Here is a 27,509-nt window from a genome sequence, read left to right as displayed (position 1 = left end):
CCTTTGAGCAGCAGTTCTCATTTGTCTCCTTCTCAGGGTGCTGACCATCACCATTCTGTTCATTCATTCCTGTGATTTTACTATCTTAGATGCCTCAGAGAAGTGGAATCATGTGACTGGCTTGTGCCACTTAGCATAACTGAAGGGGATAGCAAACCATTACCATCTGTCTCACAAATCACACACACACACACACACACATACACACACACACACACACACACAGAGGGGGGGGACACAAGAAATTAGCACTTTGATCATGATAGAGTTTACAGGTAAGTGCATGTATCCAAAGTCATCAAGATGTGTTTGAAATATATATGTATGTTCAACTGTGCACATATCAAGTATACCTCCAATAAATCTTAAAAAACAGTAAGTTAAACTGTGAGAGGGAGGGTGAGAGAAATACAGGAAAGAGAGGGGATGGAGAGGGGACTGGAAAGATGGCTCTGAGATTGAGAACACCTGCAGAGGACCAGGGTTCAGCTTCCAGCACCCATGAGGCATCTCACAAGCATCTGTAACACCAGTTCTAAGGGATACAGTGCCCTCTTCTGGTCTCTACATACACTGCATGCATGCCATGCATATACATAAATGCAGGCACTCATATACAAATAAAACAAAAAATAACTTTAAGGAAAAGAAGGGGGAAAGGTAGGAGGGCAGAAAGGACAGTGAGAAAGGGAAAAGAAGGAGGGAGAGGAAAAGAGGGATTAGAGGAGAAAACAAATACACCATGGGTTCGTGTTCTACTTCGACAGTTCTAAATAGCATCTATTCCCCTAGGACACACAGTCTGATAGGAATTCTAACAGTATCATTCAAGTTCCCAGGTATCCAGGGAGATGCCCCCAGCTAGTTCCTTGGGCAGATGAGGAGAGATAGCAGGAAAAGGCCAGATCCTATAGTCATACTGATGAATATCTTGCATATCACCATAGAACCTTCATCTGGCGATGGATGGAGATAGAGACAGAGCCCCACATTGGAGCACTGGACTGAGCTCCCAAGGTCCAAATGAGGAGCACAAGGAGGGAGTTCATGAGCAAGGAAGTCAGGACCGTGATGGGTGCTCCCACCCACCGAGATGATGGGGCTGATCTAATCGGAGCTCACTAAGGCCAGCTGGACTGGGACTGAAAAAGCACGGGATAAAACCGCACTCCCTGAACATGGCGGACAATGAGGGCTGCTGAGAAGCCAAGGACAGTGGCACTGGATTTGGATCCTACTACACATATTGGCTTGGGGGGGTGGCTAGCCTGTTTGGATGCTCACCTTCCTAGACCTGGATGGAGGGGGGAGGCACTTGGACTTCCTACATGACAGGGAACCCTTACTGTTCTTCGGACAGAAGAGGGAGGGGGAGTGGAGGGGGAGGGGGAGGTAAATGGGAGGCGGGGAGGAGGCGGAAATTTTTAATTAAAAAAATAAATAAATAAAAACATAAAAAAACAAAACTTCCATTTTCTCTCTTTTTATTCCTGTCTCTCAGTTCAAGCTGTGTCTGTCCCTCTCATTTCTAAGAATGGCACAACCAACCCAACTCAACCAAACCACAAAACCAGAAGAAATCCACTGGAGAAAGAACTCTTGGAGCTGAGTTCCTACTGTCATCCTGACTCTCCCATGATGAGTTCACCCTGCAGGTCACAGACATTTGGATTGTGGTAGCCATCTGCTCTGAATAGACCTGACCAGGGGATATGCTCAGACAGCCTGGGGATGGAACCTAGAGCCTGCTGACTAGGGGGTCTGGAGGTGACCACAATGGCACTCTGGGCCTGGGGAAAACTTTTCTAACTAAGAACACAGAGATGCAGAAAACTCCAGTCTTTCTGGGGTAAAGAATAAAATATGAATACAAGCAAAGAGAAAACTAAATTCAAAAAAAGAAATGATCAAGGACAGAGATGGAAAAAAATAAGTGCCTTGAGCCTCTTGCGTTTGGATGGTCCTAGATGTTTCTATGGTCCTCATAATTTCTACTCACTTTACTGCACAAACCACTCAGAGTCTGATTCTTCTACTTCCAACCAATCAACCCTGGCATATTTTTAGTCTTGAGGTAGAAGTTCCAAGTGACCAGTTGGAAGAGCTGAAAGAAGATATTGGTCAAGTCTTTTGGGACCTCATGCCCTCTACTAGGAGTGACTTACTTCTCTGGTTTGCCTGGAAACAACAAAATAGGCCCAAAAGTCAGTCATGGAGTAATTCTCCTTCTTTGCTGCCTGTATGGCTTTCTCCAAGTTCTCTCCAAAGTGCCACCTATTCTTCTCATATCGCTGTTTCAGCTCCTCTTCCATCCCTTCCATATTTCCATTGTTGATGTAGAATGAAGACAATGCCCTGGGGACAAAGAGAAGAAATGGACTGAGGATCAGAATAGTGACCCTGACTGTCTCTCTCACGTAACAAGCCAGGGGAAGAATGATTAACATTCATAACAGAAACTAAGTATGCAAACAAGGATGAGAGTCCATGGAAGACTCACGCATGTGAAGTATGTGTGGTGTGATTCTTTTATTCAACAGATAGAACAGTGAGAACAAGATAGAAAAAATACATCATAGTTTAATGTTAGACTCCAGGCCAGACTGCTACCCTGCTCATCATACAGATGACACAGTCATGCGCCTACTAAGATCATAGTGTATGAAGATCTAGTTAACATATTCCCAAATACCAGGACCTCTAACCTGGGGAAATAAGTTTACATCAAAGAGGGTACAGATAGATACACATCCTGCTCCCCAACTGCTTCCATGATGGGAAATCAGAGAGACTGACTGCAGCATTATGCTGAAACCTACCTCTGAGACCTATAAAAAGGACTCTACCATGTAAGTCCTGATTCCTGTCAGAGCCCTCACCATGTTGTCTGTCTCATTGCTGAACACTGAACTCTGTTGTTATTTATGTGTTGATGCATTAATAATTGGTGGTTTGAATGAGAATGTCTTTTATAGATTCATGTGTTTGAACTTGGTCCCTAGTTGGTGGCACTGTTGGAGGGGGTACTAGAACTTTCAGGAGGTAGAAACTTGCTGTAAAATATATCACTGAGGGTGAGCTTTGAGAGTTCACAGCTTCACCATATTTTCAGTTCACGCTCTCTGGTTTCTGCTTGCACAGAAGATGTAATCTCAACATCCTGCTCCAACTTCCTGCTGCTATGCCTCTCCCACCACTCAGACTCCCCTTTAAAGCCGTGAGCCCAAATAAACTCTTCCTTATCCAGTCACTTTGGCCATCATGTTTTATTACAGCAACAGACAAGTCACTAAATAGTAACTTCTGATAAAGTTTTAACCCCCACAGGCCGTCTCAGTGTCCCTCTGAATCCCACCTCTGACACTGAATCCCAATCCTACAGATGACAGGTGAATAGTATTTGTTTCAGATGAACATCTATCAAGTATGTGACTGTTACATCATTGTTCTCATTTGGTTTCTATTGCTGTGATAAAATGCTGACCCAAACCAACTTTCAAAGGAAAGGGTTTATTTGGCTTACAGGCTAAATTATACTTCATCACTGAGGGAAGTCAAAGCAGGAACTCTGGTAGGGCAGGAACTGATGAAGAATTCATGGAGCAATGTTGGCTCCATGGCTTTCTCAGCCTGCTTTCTTATACAACCCAGGACCTCCAGCCTAAGGGTGGCTGTAGCATTTGCCTAAATTGTTACTAGTGGAGTACTGACCCTTGTAGTCGGAGGCTGTTCATTCATTCCCAGCTGCCCAAACTCAAAATAATCATACAGAAACTACATTGTTTGCAATAAGGTTTGGCTAATAGCTTAAGAGTATTGCTAGCTAGCTCTTATATCTTAAACTAACCCATCTCCACTAATCTGTGCATCACCACGAGGCTCTAGCAGAGGCCTCTGTCTCCTGTGGCAGCTACATGGCTTCTCTCTGACTCCACCTACTCTCTATATATATCTTTTCCAGCCTTGCTATATTCTGTTATGTCATTGGCTGAAAGCAGCTTCTTTATTAACAAATGGCAATAAAACATATTGACAGCATACAGAAGAAAATCCCACATCAGACCCTGCTGGTCACATTTTCCTGATCCAAAAGCCCAAAAGTTCCCTTCATCCCCTGCTTCTCCCTTCCTGTCCCTCTCTTTCTCCCGACTTCTTCAGTCTTCCAACAACTCTATGACTCATCCCAGTCAGTCAATTGCTGGCTCTGTCCTTGATTCAAGGTGGCATTATTGGCACAGCAGGGCAACAGTGTGAAGAATTCTCTCCCAACAGGTGGCACTGCCTGCAGTAGGCTAGGTCCTCACACATCAAACATTAATCAAGAAAATGCACTCACAGTCTTGTCTACATGCCAATCTGCTGGAGACAATTTCTCAATTGAGGCTCCCTCTTCCCTGATGACTATGGTTCACATCAAGTTGTCAAAGAAACCAACCAGCACAACCGTCTTCATAATTAGCCCTCAAAAGGAACAATAGGATCATTCTCAGTTTAGATAAGCAGAAACAGGCTAAGCTCCTTCTCAGCATCACACAGGTAGTGAAAGGGAACTGGATTTGTCCTCTCACCATCTTCCTGCCTTTTATTTTCTTTACCTGATATTAGATAAACAAGCTGAGAACATGCCTAGATGGAGAAACGTTTTCAAAGGAAAACTCCTTACCAGTTCCTATAAGGTAACTCGATACCGGCTAGTTCAGTGAGAATTTTTTAATACTTTTAAAAATGTGCATCTATGTGTATGCATGTAGCTGCACGTACAAGGATGCAGATACATATCCAAGTGCCCATGGCAACACAATGAACCTTAATTTCCCCAAGTCACATTTGTCAAGTGCATTTTTATTTATGTTATTGTGTGTGTGTGTGCATGTGTATGTATCTGCATGCACACATGTATGTGGGGGAGCCCACAGAAGCCAGGAGAGTATATCATCTTCTGCAGCTAGAAGGGTGTTGTGAGCCTCCTGAGGTGGGACCCAAACTTCAGTTCTCATGACTGAGAAGCAAGTGTTCCTAACCACTGATCCAAGTATCCAGTCCCATTTATCAGGTATTTTTGACACAGCAATGAGGGAAAGTAATTAATACTGCATGTGATTAATATGATTAGAAATTGGTTCTCCATTCAATTTAATTAACTTGAATTTAAACACTGCCATTCTATTCCAGTATTGGAAAGCTGAAACACATGAGAAATAAGTTTCTCTGACCTCCACACATGTGTGGTGGCACACATATGCAAATGTATTTATAAACATGCTCAATAAATAAACATAACAAAATTATCTAAAATAAAATGTGTATCCATTTTCAAAGACTTGGTCTGACAAAAGGAATATCAAATATCTGATTAATGACTTGTATTACATGATAAAATACTCATGTGTCAGACACTTGGAGGAAGAAGAGTCATTTTTCTCTTGGGTATGGCCACTGGTAAGTCTACTATACCCCAGAGAATGATCTCACACCCTTGTGAATATGGAAGTATTAAATGGACTGAGTCACAATAAAAATAAAATGGGAGGATATGAAGTTGGGAGGGAGCTATGCTGAAGAGGGTCTTGGGGATATGGGGAATAGATATGATTAACATACACTACATAAACATATATGTATATATAATTTTAAATTAGTGGGAAAACTATTATTAAAGAAAATGCATCATTAAAACTAATGTCACTGTACCCTTTTACTTTGTTAATGGGGCTTTTAGTGATTAGAAGCCCCTGGCTGGGGAATTGCCCAGGTCCAGACTCCAACTCCCACCCTGCCAAGCACTGACCCCTCTCCTGGGGAGGGTCAGAACCACTCCCTCAGGCTATTTAGGCTTGTGCTGGAGAAAGGTTTTGGGGCTTTCTTGGGCTCTTCTCCCTGCCATGCTGTCTCAGTCCACCCAAGTGCTGCATTTATTAAACAACAGGCATTTAATTTGGTTTAATCTGGTCTGATTGGAGTTCTTTTGTGTTAGCGGAACAGCTCGTCTTGAGATTTTCCCTAGCATTTAGAAAATCAGAAGGGACAAATGTGACTCAAGTTATATTTCTATTAGATAGCTCCATCTGGATGTGTTCTCTGTCACAGCAGCACTGTAAGATTAGAACTGTCATCCTTCTAACAGCCCAGGAAACAGTGGCACATAGGTGTGACAGCTGGGCTTATACCATCCCTAAATGATTCACTGTATGAGTTGTAGCAGTGCTTTTGGACTGCAAGACCCACCCCGTATTCCCCTACAGGCAACAACATCATTCTTCAGCTTTGAGAAGTCTGTAATCTCTATTTCAATAGCGCCCCTAAAGTTGGGACAGAGGAAGCATGGCTCAACCCCAGGCAACACAGGGATGATAGTAGACATGATGGTGTGTGTGTGTGTGTGTGTGTGTGTGTTCACATGCATGCATGGGTTAAAAAGGAATGTGCATGCATGTGAAAGTCAAAGAGCAATATTAGGTAATCATTCCTCACAAGCATCTACCTTGTTTTCTGAGACATGGTCTCTCATTACTGGAGCTCACCAATTAGTAGAGTAGGCTGACTCATGCACCGCAGGACTCCACCTGTCTCTACCTCCCTTCCCAGTGTTGAGATCACAAGCATGTGCCACGATGCCCAGCTTCTTAAAATATAGATTCTGGGGATGAATTATCTTTCTAGCCTTTATGATGACAATCTTGATTATCACTTAACATGATTTAGAATCATCTAAGAGACACATCTCTGGGTGTGCCTGTAAGGGAACTTCAGAAAGCTGGGAAGATGCACCTAACAGTCATTCTCAACCTTCCTAATGCTGTGACCCTTTAATACAGCTCCTCATACTGTGGTTCCCCAACCATAATGTTATCTTCATTGCTATTTCTTAACTGTAATTTTGCTACTGTTATGAATAGCAATGTAAATATTTTTAGAGATAAGAGGCTGGCCCATAGGTTGAGAATCGCTGACCTGGAATGTGAGGTACCAATCCAAGGGCTGTTATTGTGGCCTGAATAAAAAGGATAAAGTAAGCTGAACACCAGAATTCATCTCTCTATGCTTTTTAAAGCTTTGTTTCCATTTTTAATTACATGTATACCTATATCTGTTTGTGGGCCTATACACATAAGTACAGGTGCCTGCAGGAACCAAAAAGTGTCAGATCCCTGAAGATAGTGTTACAGGTGTCTGTAAAGCCACCTGACAAAGGAGCTAGGAACTGAACTCAGGTCCTAGGGAATTGAAAATGCCATCTCTCTGGCCCCTCTTTCTGTTTCTAGAATGAAGATATAATATGACCAGTATAGGACCCAGCCATGACAAGCTCAATAGAGGCCTGAGTTTCAGTAGTTTACCCTGAGGCAATACCTGGTTCCCATAAAGACCACAAACGGACTACCCAGGAACAGACCATCCACAGGAAATTCCTAATGTTCCAACCATTGTAGATAGGCTCAGCTGCCAGAACACACCCATCGCTTTTTACCAGGAAACCCCTAGACAAATGTCAGCCAATCAAGGGTCCTAAACCTTAGAAATCCCTCACCCCCACCTTTGCTACTATAAAAACACACCCTAACTGAGCTCAGGGCTCTCTAATTACTCCAATACATTGGACACACAGAGAGACAGAGTTTGCAAACTTGTGTAAGAATACAGGCTCTTTGCTTTTACATACAGGACTCGGTTTAGGGGGACTCCGTGATCTGGACTGTTGCCATGCCTTCCCTACCATAATGGATCATATTCCTTCAAATTGAGTCAAACAAACCCTTCAAGTTACTTTTGTTGACTATTTACCACAACAAAGAGAAAAATAACTAATCCAACAAGTTCTTCATTTCTGCTATCTGTTACCTCTACCTACCACTCATTCTCTATGCCATTCAAAAGCTTGTGTAGCTTAATATGTTACTGGAAGGGTACCAACATTGAATAACAACATCTGCCCTGGGCTTGAATCAACAGATGTCAAAACTGATTAACAATGTCTGCCCTGGGCTTGGAATCAGGAGGTGCCAATATTGATTAACAATGTCTGGCCTACTTTGTTGATTCTCCATGGGAGTTCTCACCCTCTCTGAGGAGTGGATGGGGGTGGGGTTGGGAGAAGATGGCAGGAACAGAAGGACAGGAGGGAGACAGAATTGGGGATTGGTATGTAAAATCAGATTATTTTATAAGTTAATAAAGAAATAAATAAAACAATGTCTGCCTTTGGCTTGGAATCAGCTTGTCAGGCATGAGTGCTTCTGAACCCTTTGGATAAGAAAGTCTACATAGATTTAACACAAAAATCTCTCATAAAGACCAAAAGATAAAAAGGGGCTATAGTCCACCTACCTGAAGTGTAAACACTGCCCTTGAACTTGAAAATGCTAGAAATGGGGCAGCAGCTTCTGTCTCTCTCCTTTCTTTCTTTTCTTTCTCTCTCTTTCTCTCTTTTTCTGTCCCCCATTCTCTCTCTCCCCTTCATCCCCCCTCCATAGCCCCTTACTCTTATATCATTCCCAATACTCCCTAAATATACTCTATACTCAGTTCTCTCTGCATGACTTATCTGTCTGTCTCCCACCCGCGTGGCATGGCTTTGGGTCACTTGCCACCGACCCACATGGGACCAGCCTTGGGTCCCCCACATCATGAATGATAACAATGGTTTGTGACTCAGCCAGGCAGCCTGAGGCATGCAGGTACCCTAGACCTGGACCACTTTCCAATTTCCTGTCCTGTTCCATTGCTGCAAATGGTAAATTCTCCTTCTCCAAGCCAGCTTTCACTGACATTGACATTTATCTCTGGTTATTCCCCACAGCTGAGGGCAGAATCTTGTTTTCCATCACAGACTGTAGTCACTTGGAGTGGCCCCAGTCCCCCGCTTTGAGCTGACAAGCCTTAGGGTGAACTGACCTATCACTCAACCCTTGCTCTGTCTCGTCTTTCTCTTGTGTCCTAGGCAATGGAAAATACTAGCTGTCCAACCTCACCGCAGGTTTGTCTTTTACAGACCCTAAAACCTCTGCCTTACTTACAGATTCCTAACATTACCTGCCTTTGCACTAACAAATGGCCTACATACCCCTTAAATAACAACCTAAACTAGGAGCTTTCTAATTTCTATCAGCAAACAGATTAGAAAGTTTCTATCCAGTCATGCCAAACTATGTCCCACCAGCATCTCACACCCATACGCTTTTCCTTTGGCTAGGCAATACCCAACCCAGCCACCTGTAAATGCTCCGTTTCTCAATCCTATTCCTTTTCTCACTCCTATTCTGTCTCTGCCACTGCTACCGCTGGTCCCACAGGAACTGGCAAAACTGGCTAGAACCACAGGTGGCTATTCCAGTCCCAGGCCTCACTGCCTGTGGCGGCTGGTGGCACTGAATAATTTTCCTGTCTACTTCATGATATAAAAGAATGAAAGAATGGTGTGGCCACACAGATATGATTGTTTTAAATGTATGTCCTACATGTCCTCTATGTCTTTCTTGTTATTTGTATCTGTTTAAAAATCCTGCTGCAACTCTGAAAATGTTGTTTCTCTGTGGAACACCTGACTGCTGCCATCTAGACTAAGCGCAAGGAGGGCCCATCAAATGACCTCACCGCCATCTCGACTAAGAGCAGGGCCGGTAACCAAGTCATTATTTTTACTGAGGTAACCCTTGCCTAGTCTTGCCATTTACTTATGGTTTTTGGCTCTAAATTCCTCTTACTACCTCTGTTACATGCGCGTTTTGAGCAGCATCATGCTTTCGGTAGGACCCACCAGAGCATCCACTTCACTCAACTCCTGTTACCATGTGTGTGTACATGCATGTGACTTTTGAGTTAATTTTATGTGTGAACATAAGTTGGCTTTAACTTTGTGTATATATATGTATGAAACTTAAATTCAACTGTGTATATTTGTACATGTACTTACTGTTAAAAATGTTTTAAGTAGTCCCAGTCCTAATTAGCTCTGTTCATTAAATCTCATTCCAGATTAAGAAAGCAATAAGTCTTAAGTATTTTCAATTGGTATGTACTTTTAAAACTGTTACAACATACAATATATGTAATCCAACTCTGCTTTAAAATATATTCTATATAATGATAAAAATTTAAGGTTATAGCTGGGTGGTGGCGCACGCCTTTAATCCCAGCACTCGGGAGGCAGAGGGAGGCGGATCTCTGTGAATTGGAGGCCAGCTTGGTCTACAAGAACTAGTTCCAGGACAGGCTCTATAACTACGGTGAAACCCTGTCTTGAAAAACCAAACTGAACAGAGAATTCTCAACAGAAGTAGTTCAAATGGCCAAAAGACACTTAAGGTCATGTTCAACCTCATTAGCGATCAGGGAAATGAAAACCAAAAAAACTTTGAGATACCATATTACACCTGTCATATTGGCTAAAATCAAAAACACCAATGATAGCCTTTGCTAGAGAGGTTGTGGAGTAAGAGGTACACTCATCCATTGCTGGTGGAAATGCACACTTGTGCAACCACTTTGGAAAGCAGTCTGGCGGTTTCTCAGGAAATTCGGGATCAACCTACCCCAGGACCCAGCAATTCCACTCTTGGGAATATACCCAAGAGATGCCCTATCATATTACAAAAGCATTTGTTCAACTATGTTCATAGCAGCATTATTTGTAATAGCCAGAACCTGGAAACAACCTAGATGCCCTTCAATGGAAGAATGGATGAAGAAACTGTGGAATATGTACATATTAGAGTACTACTCAGCGATAAAAAACAATGACATCTTGAATTTTGCATGCAATTGGATGGAAATAGAAAACATTATTCTAAGCAAGGTAACCCAGACCCAAAACGATGAACATGGGATGTACTCACTCATAATTGGTTTCTAGCCATAAATAAAGAACATCGAGCCTATAATTTGTGATCCTAGAGAAGCTAAATAAGAAGGTGAATCCAAAGAAAAACCATATAGTTATCCTCCTGGATATTGGAAGTAGACAAGACTGCCGGGCAAAAATTGGGAACTTGGGGGTGGGGTGGGATGGGGGTAAGGGGAGATGGGGAGAGAAAAGTGTAAAGGGGAGGATGGGGAGCGCTTGGGGGAATGGGATGGTTGGGATATAGGAAGGGTGGATATAGGAGCAGGGAAGTATATATCTTAATTAAGGGAGCCATTTTAGGGTTGGCAAGAGACATGACTCTAGAGGGGTTTCCAGGTGTCCAGGGAGATGCCTCCAGCTAGTTACCTGGGCAGCTGAGGAGAGGGAGCAGGAAATGGCCAGATCCTATAGCCATACTGATGAATATCTTGCATATCACCATAGAACCTTCATCTGGCGATGGATGGAGATAGAGACAGAGCCCCACATTGGAGTACCAGACTGAGCTCCCAAGGTCCAAATGAGGAGCAGAAGGAGGGAGTTCATGAGCAAGGAAGTCAGGACTGCGAGGGGTGCACCCACCCACCGAGATGATGGGGCTGATCTAATCGGAGCTCACTAAGGCCAGCTGGACTGGGACTGAAAAAGCACGGGATAAAACCCGCACTCCCTGAACATGGCAGACAGTGAGGGCTGCTGAGAAGCCAAGGACAGTGGCACTGGATTTTGATCCTACTACACATACTGGCTTTGGGGGGGCCTAGACTGTTTGGATGCTCACCTTCCTAGACCTGGATGGAGGGGGGAGGAACTTGGACTTCCCACAGGGCAGGGAACCCTTACTGCTCTTTGGACAGGAGAGAGAGGGGGAGTGGAGGGGGGAGGGGGAGGTAAATGGGAGGCGGGGAGGAGGTGGAAATTTTTAATAAAAAAATATTATCTCCAAAAGAAAAGAAAAAATTTAAGGTTATAAAAATCTGTTTCAGATTAACAAAAGCTAACCTATTCCTTTCCTATAAGCTATACTCCACTATTGTCAGTTTTACAGTTAAGCTTCTATTGTAAACAGTTTTTTTCTTCTTTGTCTTTCACAAGTATAAATCTCACCTGCTAAGTTGTAAACCAGTACAGTCAAACTTGGACTCGGCTCTCCAGGCAGATTCTATTCTGTATTTATAACTTATCTATGCCTGATAAATAGCCCTCAAGTGTTTAGAGATCTGGAGAATATGGCATTTAAATGTCTAATTATTAAATAGAGAGACAGACTGGCTCCTAGCAGCAGCACACCATCTCTTCCAAAGAAGACAGATGGGCACAGAATTGGCACAGAAACACGTCCATCTGCAATTTGCTTCATCATGTGAAAGCGCTAACCACTGACCAAAACTGCCTTTCATGTGAACTCCTGAAGCTCTCCAGACAGTGGATGAAGAAGAAGTGGAATCACAGCTTAGCTGCTCACAGCGAGGTAGGCTTGCCTTCCTATGGATTTCCTAACTCACGGGATCTTCTAAAACCAGGAAGGCCTGCTTCTAACAACAGAAGGCAAATATAGTCCTGATGCCCCTGCCCTCAACAACCATGGAGGATCCTGAGGAGTGGCTCTGGATAAGCAATCAAGTTCTCTGCCATATTTTAAAATCAATAACTCAAGTAAAATTTTATACTTCTCAAAGACCTCTGATGCAGTTTGACAGCTGAGAGGTTTTGCCATTTAAAAAGGACAATCTCACCAAACAAATTTCAGTATAACTTTTTACCATGTTCTAAATAATGGATGTTTTAAGATATATGAATGCAAGTTATTAAGGTGTGTACCTGAAAGTTATAAAGATCTGAGGACAAATGCAAGTTATCAAATTTCTCTCTCATGCTGCCGCTCATAGTCTTAATAAAATGGCAACAAGCTATTAATCTACTACCACTACTGCAAGATCGAGATTTTAAATTCCCTTTGGACATTTTCCAGAGATACTTTCCATTGCACAAAAACATGTCATAGTTATTCTGGCATAAATATGCTGCTGTTTATACAATGTATGTATCTAATGTATGTTTTACAAACTCAAAGAATTCTTGTGAGTTCCAGGGAGCCAAATTGAAGGATTCACCTTAAACACATCAGACACACAGTTCTCTCAATACCCAAGTCCTGGCATCCCCTTCAATTACCAAGACCTAAAGAAAATTATTTTCTTCCTAAACTTAATTTGTCCTCTGCTCTGCCAGCACCTTGCCAAGTCCAAGAGACACCAGACAGTTCCACCACAAATCCTGAACAGGAGTGAAGGAACCAGCTACCCCAGGACATGACCCTCTTCCTCGATAGCCAGGATGTGACCTGTACCCAGCTTTCTCAGGTACCCCAAGACTCCAACATCCACAGATAAGCAAGAAGGAGTCTTGAGAACCCAATGCCCTCATCCCCTTAACCTATTATGCCTCTTTGTCTTTTTAATTATAAGAAAAAGGTGGGAAGTTGTAATCTGCTGGCCTGGTCTGTCACCTGGGTACCCTGTCCCTTTAAGAGACAAGTCCCAATCTCCCTCTCCTCCCCTCCCCCAGGCAAACAGATCTCTCTCTCTCTCTCTCTCTCTCTCTCTCTCTCTCTCTCTCTCTCTCTCTCTCTCTCTCTCTCTCTCTCTCTCGCCTTCTTTTGAAGAGGCAGCTTCTTTCTCTCTCCCTCCTCCCTTCCCCCCTTCTTTCTTCTCTTTCTCTCTCCTCTTCCTCTCTGTCTGTCTGTCCCCCCTTTTCTCTCTCTCCACTTCCCCTCCCCCTTATTAGCCCCTTTCTCTTATACCATCCCCAATACCCCCTAAATAAACTCTATACCCATAGTCTCTCTGTATTGTGTATCTGTCTATCTCCCACCCTCATAGCCTTGGGTCATCAGTGTCATGAATGATAACAGAGGGTAAAAAGGGAAAAGGGAAAATTGGAGTAACAGAAATATCAATATAATCAAAGTATATTAAATGCATAATGGAAATGTCACAAAGCCCCATCTGTCGTACAACTCACAGACTATTTCGAAGAGAACTTTCAGTCTGGGGAAATGGCTGGGTAAGTAAGAGTGCCTGCTATGCAAGCATGGGGACACAACATTCATGTAAAAAGTAGGCATGGCATCTCCTGTAATCAGATTGGTAGCCACCCCAATTGTCACCAGAGAGCCTCCATCTGACTGTTGAAAACAGACGCAGAGATCCAAAGCTGAGCTCAGAGAATTCTGTCGAAGAGAGGGATGAAGAATTGTACAAGCCAGGGGGGTTCAAGGTCTTCACAAGGAAACCCACAGACACAACTAACCTGGGATCATAGGATCTCACAGACTCTGAACCAGCATGGACTGACCTAGGCCTTCTACACATGTGTGGCAGCTGTGTAGCTTGATCTACTTGTGGGAGTCCTAGTGGTGGGAGCGGGGCTGCCCCTAACTCTTTGGCTGGCTTCCAGAAACCTATTCTTCATACTGAGTTGCCTTGCCCAGCCTTAATACAAGGGGAGGAGCTCAGTCCTACCTCAACTTTTGATGACACCCATGGGAGACCTGCCTCTTTCTGAACAAAAACAGAGGAGTGGATTAGGGAGAGTTGAGGAGGAGGGGGGACAAGAATGGGAGGAGATGAAAAAGGGGAAACTGCCATCAGGATGTAAAATAAATGAATACATTTAATTAATAACTTTAAAAGACAGGCATGGATGAACATGCCTGCACCACTAGCACTGGAGAGCAGAGACAGGTGGATCCTACAGTCAGCCTAGCCAAAACTGTGTACTTTAGACTCAGTACGAAGCCATATATCACAGCAATAATGTAGGACCAACAGAAGACACTTGATAGCTGCCTTGCTCTGGTCACCGAAGCCCTCCAGAGGAATATGCACAGCCCAACATCCTCACATGCAGCAGTAAATCTGAGAGTGAGTCTGTGAAGGTGCTTACAGAGACATTTAAATGAGATGAGAAGACACACCCTAATGTGATCACACCATTCCCCAGGCTGGACCCAGATGACGCTTAGCTGAGCACCAGCACACCTCCCTCTCTGCCTTACAAAGTGCCCTTACTGCCATGACAGACAAGGCTTTCAAGCTGAGAACCAAGGGAAACCTTTCCTTTGTTCAGTTGCTTTCGTCAGGTATTTTGTTACACCAACAAAAGTGAAAATACATCAGTGCACAACCAATCCATATACTGAAATATCACAGCATACAACATAAAATACACATCCATCCATTTAAGAAATGGAAAACAAAAGACAGCATGCATTTGGTATCTGGAGGAAGATGCTCTCATTCTCATTCTGATATTAGAAAACATGGTACACCTCCCATCCCCCCACCCACTTACCAAGTGGACCCGGAGACTCCTGCGAGGTATGTGATAGCATCCAACAGGCCAAGTTCTTTCATCTCACTCAGTACCCCAAGACAAGCGATGTGGGCCCGCAGCCCCCCACCAGAGCCCAGGACAGCAATGACTGGAGCCTGGGCATTAGAGGAAGGACAATTAGAGCCAGTAGATAATGTGAGGAACAAGAGGGCATTCAAGGTCCTGCTTGGGTAGGGTGACATCTGTCCCATGTCAATTCTCTGGCAGAGTAAGTTCATACCTATTTACCCAGCCTTCCTGCTCATCCTGGATGAGCTGAGCTGCAGAGCCTAGGGACAGCAGCAGCAATCCCACCAGTATGGAGCCTCACTTGCACTTACCTGGTCAGCCTGGATGTTCAGCTTTTGCAGAGCCTCCAACACCTTGGAGCTACGTTTGTTCACAGCCGCCTTCTCTTCTTCCTGGAGTCCAGTGGCAAAGTAAACGCCAGAGCTTCCCAGGACAAAGAGGAAAAACAGGAACCGTCAGGAATTTTACAGTAAGTAAACAAAGAAATTACTTAGAGTTCCATCCTCCAAAAAACTATCTACCAGCTGCAGGTTGCTCGGGAGCAAAGGGGATCAAGGGTTCTGAGTTTAGTTTATCAAATACTGAAAACAAATTAAAGTGCAGCCGAGGGCCAGCCAAGATGGCTCTGAAGGTGAAGGTGCCTGCCAACAAGTCTGATGAGCTGAGCATACAGGAAAGGGAGAGAACTGACTACCCAAGTTGTCTTCTGACCTACACGTGCTGTGGCATGTGTGTGCAAGCATGTGTATATGCATGCATTCACATACATTCATACAAATAAATGAACATAATTGCTTTGAGAGGGCTGGATACTTGGCTCAGCAATTAAGAATGCTTGCTGCTAATAGTCTGGAACTGGAAACAACCTAGATGTCCTTCAACCAAATAATGGATAAAGGAAATGTGGTTCATTTGCATAATGGAGAATTATTCAGCAGTTAAAAAAAATGACATCATGAAATCTCAGACAAATGAATAGAACTAGAAAAAAAATCACCCTGAGTAAAGTAACACAGACCCAGAAAGATGAACACGATACGTACTCACTTATCAGTAAATATTAGCTATTAAGGACTGGGAGCAGATGGGGATGGGAACAGGTGGGACCAGGCTGGAGAGGAATGGACAAGGGGAGAGAATACAGGGAGAGAGTACTGGACCTGGGGGGCATCTGGAGGCAATTTGGGAACCCAGTACAGTGGAAACTTCCTAGAATCTATGAGGCTGACACTAGTGAGGACTCCTGGCAATGGAAGACACAGAGCCTGAACTGGCCATCTTCTGTAACCAAGCAAGGCTTCAAGTGATGGGACCAGAAAAGCAACCAAACCACAAAACCTTCAGTCTACAACCTGTCCTGCCGACAAGATATGCTGGGCAATAGTGGCTCAGAACTTGTGGGAGTGGCCAACAAATAACTGGTCTAACTTGAGGCCCTAACTACAGGAGGAAGACCATGGCTGACACCTTCTGGATGGCTAAGAACCAGAGACTGAATAGCCCAGAGACCTAGGATAGAACTAAACATGTCTGCCAAAAAAAAAGTCAATGATATGATTCCTAATTCTGCTATACTTGTAGATCACTGCCTAGCCCAGTCTTCATCAGAGAGGTTTCCTGTAGAAGCTGATAGGAGCAGATGCAAAGATTCATAACTAAACATTAGGTGGAGCTCTGGGAACTCCAAGGGAGTGGAAAGATTCTAGGAATCAGAGAGGATACCCGGAGAACATAGCCCACAGAACTGACTAAGCAGGGTTCATACGGGCTCACAGAGACTGAGGTGGCAATCACAGAACCTGCATGGTTCTGCGCTGGCCTTCTGCTCACAGAACCTGCATGGCTCTGCGCTGGCCTTCTGCATACATGTTGTCATTATTTAGTTTGAGGATTTTGGGGAACTCCTAACAGTGGGAGTGGGGGTATCTCTGACTCTTTGGCCTGCTCTTGGGACCCTTTTCCTCCTACTGGGTTGCATCATCCAGCCTTGAAATGAGGGTTAGTATCTAGTATTATCTAGTATTGCATCTTGTTATACAATGTTCAGTAGCTATCCCTGGGTGGTTGCTCTTTTAAAGGGAAACTGAGGAGAAGTAGATCTGGGATGATGGAGGTAGTGGGGGGACCGGGAGGGGTAGAGGGAGGGAAAATTGCAGTTGGGAAATTGCATGAGGCATGAGAGAAGAATAAAAAGAAAAGAACACTTGCTGTTCTTGCAGAGGACCCAAGCTCAGTCCCTAGCACCTGTATTAGGTAGCTCACAACTACTTATAACTCCGGTTCCAGAGGATCCAACACCCTCTTCAAGCATCCAAACTTATATATAAATAAAAATAAATCTTAAAAGAAAATTCAAAGAGCACACAATATTTCAGGAAGAAATTTTGTCATGACTTGTTGAAATGCCAGTATTCAGGATATAATGACTACAAACACCTGGTGCCCTCAATATTTTCAGGGTCTGCATATGCAAATTCAGTGACCCTCTGAGAAACTTACTGCTCCATTAAAGAGGCACAGACACTTTCCAGCCACTATCGGCTGAAGAAGACAGTGGATTACCTGCTCCCACAGAACTGGCACTTACTCAGAACTGAAAGCCAAGAGGATATGTGGATCTCTACAGGTACCACAATGTTTTACATAAGAGAACAGGACACCTGGGGGTATGGGTGTCTGCAGAGGACTAGTGCTGGTCTGCGCTCAACATTCCATGGATACTGAAAAGTGGCTACACTTTATAACAGCATGGTAGAAAACAGTTCAGTGGTTCTCAGAAATGCTGCACAGAAAAGCTGGCATGGTGGCTTATGCCTGTAATTCTACCACTTAAAAAATTGACATAAGAAGATGTTGATTGGGGGTCAAGGCCTCACAGTGATGCTTGATCTAAAAAAGGCAAAAGAGAGAGGTGGGGATATGACTTATTCAGTAAAATGCTTGCTGGGCAAGAAGATTTGAGTTCAATCTCTAGCATCCAAGTAACAAAGCAGTGTATGTCTGTAACCTCTGGGGAGGTGAGGATAGGACAAACCCAGGGACTTGCTAGCCATCTGATCTACCTAAATCTATGAGCAACAGTTTTGGTGTGAGACCCTGTCTTAAAAAATAAGGTGAAGAGCAACTGAGAAAGACATCTGATGTCAAGTTCCGAGCTGCACACATATATAAATAGCAAACAAACAAACAACTGCAATATGACCCAGAAATTTCAGTCCTAGGTATATGGTCCAAGTAATTCAAAGCAGGTATTCAAATAAAACCTTGAAAATCAACCTACAAGTTGTTCATAATAACTAACAGGCAGAACCAACCCACTGTCATCAAGTGATGAACACCTGAACAAAATGTGATCTAGTTGAATGATTACTGATTATCACTCAGTAATCAAAGTTTCCTGTACATTCTACATTGTAGGTGGACCTTACAAAGGAAATCCTCAGTGACAGAGACAAACACAAAGGTCATATCTTATATGACCACCCTACATTGAGAATAGGATCTAACACACAGTGATAGGAAGCAGGTCAGTAGCTGCCTGGGACTGGAGAGGGGGAGAAGTGGAAGAGATGCTTAGTGCGGTAGGGGGTTCCTTTTGGGGTGCTAAAAATATTCTGAAATTAGACAGAGGTGACACTTGGACTTCCCCGAAAATGTGATAATTGCTACTGATTTGTTTACTTTTAAATGATCAAGATGGTAAATTTATGTGTTTTACTCCAATAAAAAAATAAGTAGTTAAGAAACGTCACCTGTTTGGAGGGCATCACTATGACAGCACTTGCCTTCAAGTCTCATGATCTGAGTTTGATTCCTCAGACCCACATGGTAGAAGGAAATGGCTCCCACATATAAGCCATACCACACACACACACACACACACACACACACACCCTTCACATACACTCTAAATAAATGAATGTGATAAAAACATTAAAATTTAAATTATACCCATGACTTACCGCTTATGTATACCGGATGGTTGTGAGTTGGGAGACTCTTCAGGGTTCATCTTCACAAATTCTTCAACTACTTTCAATATTGCTTTATTCTGTGGCGCGGTCACATCCCACTTTGTGGTGAGTTAATGGAGTTCAAAGGTCAGTATTGACTCTAGTTGTGGTTTCTGTAGGAATGAACCTAGATGAGTATTCTTGAAGGCATTTCAGTTGACCAGTACAGCCTCACTTTGTAGTGATTATCTGATAAATGTCATGTCATGGGTTGAATTCAAGTAGTCATTTAAAAAAAAAATGAGGTGAGGCACAGAAAAGAATATTTGGGTCCTTGTTGAAAGCCTGTTACAAGGTTCTCTGGCTTTGAACCAGATATTTTTGTCTCTTCAGCCACTGGCTCTCAGCCCAGGAGGGCAGTGATTCACTCAAAGTGAGGTTTGTTGATATGGCTGCTGGTAGGATGGGGCTAAGCTGGAGGGCAAAGGCATATCGTGAACATACTACCTTCCTGGAAGACAGTCCACACTGTGTCTCCTACCCTATACCCCACCCTTAACTTGGAGATTCAGAAGACCAGACTCCTTGGTGGACACTGAGAAGGAGGCGCCCTTGACTACACCCCAACTATTTAAGAACAGTGGGTTCTAGGGCTAGCCGTAACTCCTGACCTGCCCTTGCCCTGCTCCAATCTAGAAATTCCTCACTTCAGAAATGGCTTAGATGTTTCAAGTCTTTGTAGAGTTTGCTAGAAGATGGACTGAGAGGCCGGACACCTGTTCCTCTCCAGCTTCCTCATAAACGTCCATCCAGCAAAGACTCCTCTATCCTGAGGGATGAACTAATGAAAAGAGCCAAATTCCATCAGACAAAATTAGCTCTGGGGAAAGAAACTACCAGTTGAGAGTTGCTATTGCCAGTGACTATCCATGCTGATACGATTCACAAGTCAACACAAGATTCGCTTTTTATTTCAATTTCCTGGGGTTGCTTTTATTCTATTTATCAATTGCTCCATCCCTGAATTTCTCGAGCAATTTAGCTGGTAATTTGATGGTCCCCATCAAGGACCCAGCACCCTCACTATCAACCATTTCATCGAGATTTCATGAGTTGCAAAGTACAAACAACTTCAGTGACACAAACACATATAAGAGAATGTTTGGTTAAAGAAATATTTTGGTACTTACAGACCCTGGGGAATCTCCGTAGGCCTCCAGCACAGGAAAGATAGACAGGAGAGAGTGGCAACCGGCAATATATACTGGGGGCTAGGTCTGGGGTTGCTTCAAGTTATCAGGCAAATGCCTGGGTGGTACATTTAAACAAAACAGCCTGTAGAGGGAGAGGAGAAGGGTGCTTTCTAATTTTTATCTATGTTGCAAGCTGGCACCCACTGGGTGTGGTAAAGAAGTACCTGGAAACTGTATCTAAAGAGACTTACTTGGAAATGTTGTTCTTGGGATTTAAGTTAAACATTAAGAAGTATAAGCACTCACACTGAAGCTATATTTTTTATGAGGTTTTACTGCTTCAAAGGGATCAAAGGTTCTCCCACTTCTACCTGATTTCTCTGATTTTTCAAAGCAGTATTGTGTATGTATTCAGGTTTTATTAGAGCTTTCAATTTCCCAGCCCAACTTTTCTGAAATAAGAAAAACTTATGTTAAGTGGAAATGTGGTGTTGTCTGTGTTATAGTTTCATCATAACTGAGATTATACTTTCTATTAATACATTTTGTTCTTTTAGACAAGACAAGGAAACTGAAACTCATGAAATCTCGATGAAATGGTTGTCCAAACAAGGCCTGTAAAATGAAAACTCTAGTTGACATGTAAACATGAATGGAGAAATATCTTACATGGCCCCACCCCTAAATGAAGAACGACTGGCAATTAATGACTGCTGAGAAAGGGAAAGGCAGTCTTCTTCTCAAAGGATGTGCCAAATAGGTTATCAAATCCGAAGTGGTCACCAGAAGCACATGTACATACAAGCAATATTAAATAAACTCATTATGGTGTATGTGGTGTGGGTGTGTGATTTATGTGAGTATTAAAGAAAAGATCAAGTATTTGAGGGAGAGATGCAGCAGGAATTAGAGTGAGGAGATGAGAGATGTGGGAATGATATAAATTCAGTATTTATATAAAATTCTCATAAAAAATTTTAAAAGTCCCTAATAGGTTGACCATGCTCCAGTGGCAGGTCACAAATCCATGAACATATGAGCAACACAAATGGGACCTGGTTGGTAGAGAAATTAAGGAGGACACAAAGTTGGGTGGATAGGGAAAAAAAAGATGGCTCTGGGAGGAATTGAAGAAGGGTGAATGTGGTCAAAACACACTGTACAAAATTCTCAAAGAATAAAAGTTTTAAAAAATAGGCTTTGTTCTTTGAAATTCCATATATGCATATAATGTGTTCTGGATCCACTTCCCCATTCTCTCTTCCTTCCCACCCATGCCATCTCCCTTTATTCCTTACAAATCTCCTTCCCATATTTACCAGTTTTTGTCTTTAGTGTCAGCTACAGAGGGGGAAGTGGCTCACCAGACCCTACCACTTACTCTTCATCTACTGGCAAATAACAGATTCTGGAAGAAAGTATGTCATAGTACCCATTGCATACACACTGGTGAATACACGAGGCTCTGACACGTCCCAACTCAGGGACACATGGACAGCCCTAGTTTAACTCTGTGAAGCAGTACCTGATTTTACCCTTCTACCCTTTCCTCTCCTCCTCTCTGTTGATGCTGCCACCATTAAATATCTCTCATACCATTTCATTCTCTTCTGCTCTCTCTCCCTCCCTTTTCTCCGTCCTTTCCTTTTTGGTCTTCGTAATGCCTTGCTCATCACAGCCATTTTCTTGGTAGCACTCTCAGCATCTACCCTGTTCCTCCTTTTTTACTTCTTTCTCCCACCTCTGTTCTGTACTCAACAGAACCCTATGAAAAATACAGGCCTGAGACCAAATGTTGGCTCCAGTAAACAAGAGATAAACCTCAAGTCCCTACCTCTTATGATTTCCAGGCAAAATGTCACCACAAGCTCATATTTTTCAATATCTGGTCCCCAGTTGAAGCCACTGTTTTAAAAGTGTGTGGAACTTTTAAGACACAGACCTAGATGGAGGATGTAGGACCACTATGGTGGGCCTTCCCCATTGGAGGACAGCATCCCTTCTGGTTTAGCTCTATGCTTCATGGAAAGATTAACTAGCTTCTCAGTGAATTCCAGCCCCTATGACAGGGTCCCAGCACCACGCCTTCCCTATCATGGTGGTTACCTATCCTTAAATCATGGGTCAATGGAAATGCTCTCTTCCTTAAGTGGCTCCTTTCAGGTGTTCTGTCACAGGTATAAGAAATACAGTCTTTGAGTTCAGCCCCCTCATCTTGACAGTAGGCAAATGACTATGATGCTCAAATGACAAATGCGGAGGTTGTCCCAGGACACAGCAGCACACTGAGATTGCCTCCTACCCCACTGTTCCAATCTCTCCTGTTCACTTAGCCCCCCCCCTTTTATTTCTCTTCCTTTTGCCTCCTTATTCTTGGTCAAACACAGCACCTACCTAGGTGACTTGTAATATTCTGTGTTTGCAGAACAATGTTACTTCCCATAATTTCTGCAGAAAATGGTTACTTAAATCACCTGGGTCACAGGGCCATTGCCTATAGATAAGAACATTACCCCATTAATTCTGCAGAAAATGGTTACTTAACTTGCCAGAAAGATCATTGTCTTCAAAACGAGGACATTACTTCCTTTGATTTTTCAAGAAAATACTTAACTAACCAAGGCCTTAAGGTTCTTCTCTGTAATTTACAGACAACAGCATCTGTCTTGTGGTGTGTTTACATGAGACATGAGTATAATCACTTACAACCTACCTTGCACAAAGTAAGCAACATCTATATGTAAATTATTAATCTTATCACTTGTTACCAGGTGGTGGTAAAAGCCAAACATGAAAAAGGAATGATGTAAAATTCCCTTCTACTCTTTGTTTTTTGGTTTGGTTTGGTTTTTCAAGGCAGGGTTTCTCTGTGTAGTTTTAGCTGCTCTGGAACTCCACTCTGTAGACCAGACCAAGCTGGCCTCAAATTGACAGATTTGCCTGCCACTTCCTCTGATGTGTTGGCATTAAAGGTATGTGCTACCACTACCCAGCTTCTCTATTATTCTTAAGAAACTACATTTTTTCCCACTTCAGGCAACTTGTTACTGATTTTCTCATATCTTTCCAGAATTAACATAGAAATTAACAAATAGCAAATGTAAGGTAGTATAATATACAAACATATATACTATACATACACACATACACATTATATATACACACTATATGCACATGTATTTGTTATATATATACTATTCACATTCACCACACACACTACATATAAATACCATATATGCACACATACATACTACTCATGTGCACACACTATAACTATAAACTATACATATAATTTACATATATTCTGCACAAATACATATCATATATACATGTATGCACATACATAGACAATGAAATGTACATCCCTGCATACTTACATCTATATTATAAGGATATATAACACGTCTATACTACATACTTACTTATACATATATGTGTACATACATAAATATACTACAAATTTACAGATATATAACATCCATATACATCTTCATACAGTATATATCACTACATATTTACAGATATACACTATATCTGTATTTATAATGATAGATACATATATGCAAACATAAACTCAAAAGACATATAATATGTATTCTCATATATATACTATATATATTTATATATCACATATGTATGCATTGTGTGTCTGGTGGCGTGCTAGTACACTTTTAACAACTGTCTTTCTGTACAGGAAGATGTTACTAACTTGAGCTCCTGGGATACAGACTATGACCCCCAGTTTGATAACAGGGACCCTGACTTGCAATACCTGGAAATTCCTGTGGTGGCAATAGTCTCATCACAGGTGATTTCAAGCTTCCATCATGAGGACTGTGGAACTGAGAAGAGGGGCCAGACAGAGAAGAGGAAGGAGACCAGTAGGAGCAGGTAGGGGAATGGGAGAATGAAGGAGAGCAACAAAAATTTTGTAAAGGAATGCCACAATGAAACATACTGCTTTGAATGCCAATTTTAAAAACTATTTTTTAAAAATGTAAATAGTCACTAAGGGCCAGTGTGATCAGGCTTCAGTTCAGCACTTATAACATGGAGAGAGAGGAGGGGTGGGCACAAAATCCATTAGGGGTTTAAAGCCCCTAAATCCTTAGGCAAGGGAAAGTACACGGGCCTAGGTTAGGAAATATGGAAAACTGTAGAATTCTAGATGCTGTCCAGTGATCCAGATTAGAGTGTGGGAAAAACCTGGGTGTCTGGTCATCTGCTGATTTGGCACAGTCACAAAATCTAAATGGGCCTGACAGCTACCATTTACTTTTATTTTGGCACCATTCATCATGAAAGGGAGGGAAGAGATCAAAGGTATCCCAGGAAAACTAGTCTGCATTGATAGTCTCAAGCAAGCATTCCTCAAATGATTAACCATAACTGCTGGCCAAGGGCAGGGTCAGAATTTCTTAGGCAAGGTGCTCAGGGGTGTTACCATGGCCAAGATCTGAGAGACAGAGAACAGCTCCACACAGATCTCCAAAACCAGTGTTTTATACAGTCCACTGCATGCAAGAGACAACACAAGCGAAATGGGGTTGATCTGGGGTCACACCCTTTCTCCAGGTCAGCACCAGACAGCAGCAACAATGCAACTCCCACCCTAGAACAATGATGGAAGGGGGCTAATTCCTCTCTGAAGAAGAATGTTCCTACTTTTATATTAGTTTGCCATACCTTTCTACTAAATCACTGGAAATATTTCTGTAGTTATGAAAACCTGGAATTTCCATTCAAAAGATTTATGGTGTGTTTCTCCTGCTATTTATATGAATTCATTAAGCCAATTTCTTTTTGATGTTTTGTTCATGATGAGAATACATATTTGACAAAATTTGCTAAGACCATTCACAAATGCCATAAGTCCTGTTACAAACTCATTATTCAAGATAGAAAGCAGGATTCATTTCATAGGTTCTAACAGTGTCTAGGAGCCAGAAACAGTAGTTCCTGTTTCCAGTCCCCTCTTTCCCATCATGCTCCACTCCTGCCAACAAAACCTATTCCAAGTAAGGTGCATAGCATAGCCTGCAAGTAATGACTACAGAGAGGGCCCTCCTCCTCACTTTGCAAAGAAATCCTCAAGGCTGCATGTCAGCATAAAAAAGTCATTTTTTCCCCAATGGATTCTCAGCTTTTGACGATTTAAAGAAAATCCTGAACATGTATTCCCAGACATGTTCATTTTCTGTCTGCTATCCCGCTTCAGTCTGGGTCACCACTGCTGTCACCCTGTCCATCTCCTCACCTTAAGTACATTTTATGCATTTACTTGTCTAATTCTCAAGACCCTTTGTGGTGACTTGTATAATCACAAAATGTGCTCTTTTGTTCCCATTTACAGAGAAAAAAATCACTGAAATTTCATATTCACATCTACTGCAGGCATGATTATCAAGTTATACATAAAAAAGCAGGGTTTTAGTGAGATCACAGGGCGCACCCAAACCCTTCACAGGCAAGCAGCCAAGTCATGCTTCATGAGAGTCAAGAACTCCTGCTCATCCGTAGTAGCAAGCACAGAATGGAACCAGAACAAAATCCCAGCAATTACAGACACCTGATTTTTGACAAAGCTGCCAAAAATATAGAGAAATCGGCTCTTCAACAAACAGTCCAGGAATAACTGTGAATCCACATGCAAAATAATGAAACAAGATCTCTTATCTCTCCCCTTCTACAATGGTGTGTTCCAAATGGATCAGACATCTTTGTAAGAAATGTAAGGCAGAGAAGAGACAGACTCCATGTCAAAAAGCTGAGACTGCCTTACTGGAACAGCAAGGAACCCCAGCCTTTCCTCAGAATGAAGGTTAATCACCTTTGCAGGAGCTGGGGGACATATAGATACACATAGGTACCTATAGCTGTTTTTGTAGTTTGACTGGGAACAGGGTAAGTTGTTTTCAATACACAGACATATTGTTTCTGCAGATGGCGCTGAAGGTCAGGTTTGGACAAAGCAATTCTTTATGGCTTGGGGCTACTGCCAAATACACCCTGACTCAATTCCTCATGACCTAGAGTTATTACCCAACAATCAAAAGACCTGAAACTCATGTTAGAGGAAGAATTGTAGGTGGAATGTAAAATGAATTAGAAAAAATTAAAAATTAGAGTAATCATTTCAAGATACAGGAATAGGCAAGGACATTCCTGTATAATAAACAGTATCCATAGAATAATCCCAGATACTCAGAAAATAATGCCAAGAATTAAAAAATGGGATTTCAAACTTTTAAAAGCTGTGCATAGCAAAAAAAGAGTTGAATGAAAAGACAAACTGAAGAATTGCTTTAAAAGCATTCCCAACCAGTGCTGACCCAGCAACAAAGACTTTCTAAAAGCCAGATAATGGCAGAGTACAGTAGTTCATACCTGCCATGCCAGCATTAAGTAAGAGGACAGCCTGGGCTACACAGCAAGCCCAACAAAACAAAACAAAACCAGACAATAGGCCAGCCTCATGTCAATAAGCACTCACCTGAAAGTCTCCTAACAAGTCCCTCTCTAGGGACCCCACTTCCACAGCATTCTGTTCGTTTCTGGACCTGCCTGCCCATTGATTCCTAATCTCTTTACTTCCCTGGACCCAAATGAGGTCAGTGTTGTGTTCAAGGTTCTACTGTGTCTGGAGCTGTGTGTTCCCTTGCTAAACAAACAGCCCATTCCTGTTTTCATGTGATGGCTCTATAGTCTTCTTTTAGCTTCTGAATGCTAAGGTACCCTGTCTTCGGGGAGCTTCTAACTCAGGTGAAAGAAGGGCATAACCTCTGCTGTCAGCCCACCCTCAGTCAGGGTCTTACCTTGCTGGAGAGAAAATTGGCCCGAGAACAGTAACCAAACATCTCTAACTGGTCAAAAATTGGGTGTTCCTGGCAGCAACCTGAGCTGTTGCTTTGATTTTGTTGCCAAGATGGCAGGGAACTTGCAGGCAAGGAGTTGGGCAGTGTGCCCAAGAAAACTATCTCTTTGTGACAAGCCATAAAGGGCAGTGAGACAAGCTCCAGATAAAAGAGTGGCACTTGGAAGCAGATACTGTTTCCAATGACTATCTTTGCTCCCCTTAGACTCTCAGACAGCTGGCAAGCTCACATAATTTTATCA

At 42.6% G+C, this 27,509-nt stretch overlaps 1 protein-coding gene across 17 annotated transcripts in view; it reads right to left on the bottom strand.

The window, feature by feature from the left end:
* LOC119820365 (calcium-binding protein 5) overlaps positions 1-27,301 on the bottom strand; it is a 57,589-nt gene extending 30,288 nt beyond the window's left edge. For 12 of the 17 annotated variants that reach the window (XR_005286490.1, XR_005286491.1, XR_005286496.1 and 9 more), the window contains exons 1-6: positions 26,887-26,988; positions 20,391-20,535; positions 19,210-19,373; positions 15,559-15,670; positions 15,197-15,333; positions 2,166-2,355 (exon numbers count right to left, since the gene is read on the bottom strand). Coding sequence is in view for 10 of the 17 variants with exons in the window: in XM_038338586.2 (XP_038194514.1) it covers positions 2,166-2,355; positions 15,197-15,333; positions 15,559-15,670; positions 19,210-19,259 (489 nt within the window). In the remaining 7 variants the exon portion in view is untranslated. Of the gene's footprint in view, positions 1-2,165; positions 2,356-15,196; positions 15,334-15,558; positions 15,671-19,209; positions 19,374-20,390; positions 20,536-22,787; positions 22,888-24,165; positions 24,184-26,886; positions 26,989-27,208 lie in introns of those variants that run through there. The other 5 variants (XM_038338589.2, XM_038338588.2, XM_038338587.2 and 2 more) reach the window with 5 other exon arrangements.
* Positions 27,302-27,509: the final 208 nt, after the last annotated feature.

Source organism: Arvicola amphibius, chromosome 8 (assembly GCF_903992535.2).
Source record: "Arvicola amphibius chromosome 8, mArvAmp1.2, whole genome shotgun sequence".
Lineage (NCBI taxonomy): Eukaryota > Metazoa > Chordata > Mammalia > Rodentia > Cricetidae > Arvicola > Arvicola amphibius.
This window is presented reverse-complemented; position numbering and strand designations above follow the sequence as displayed.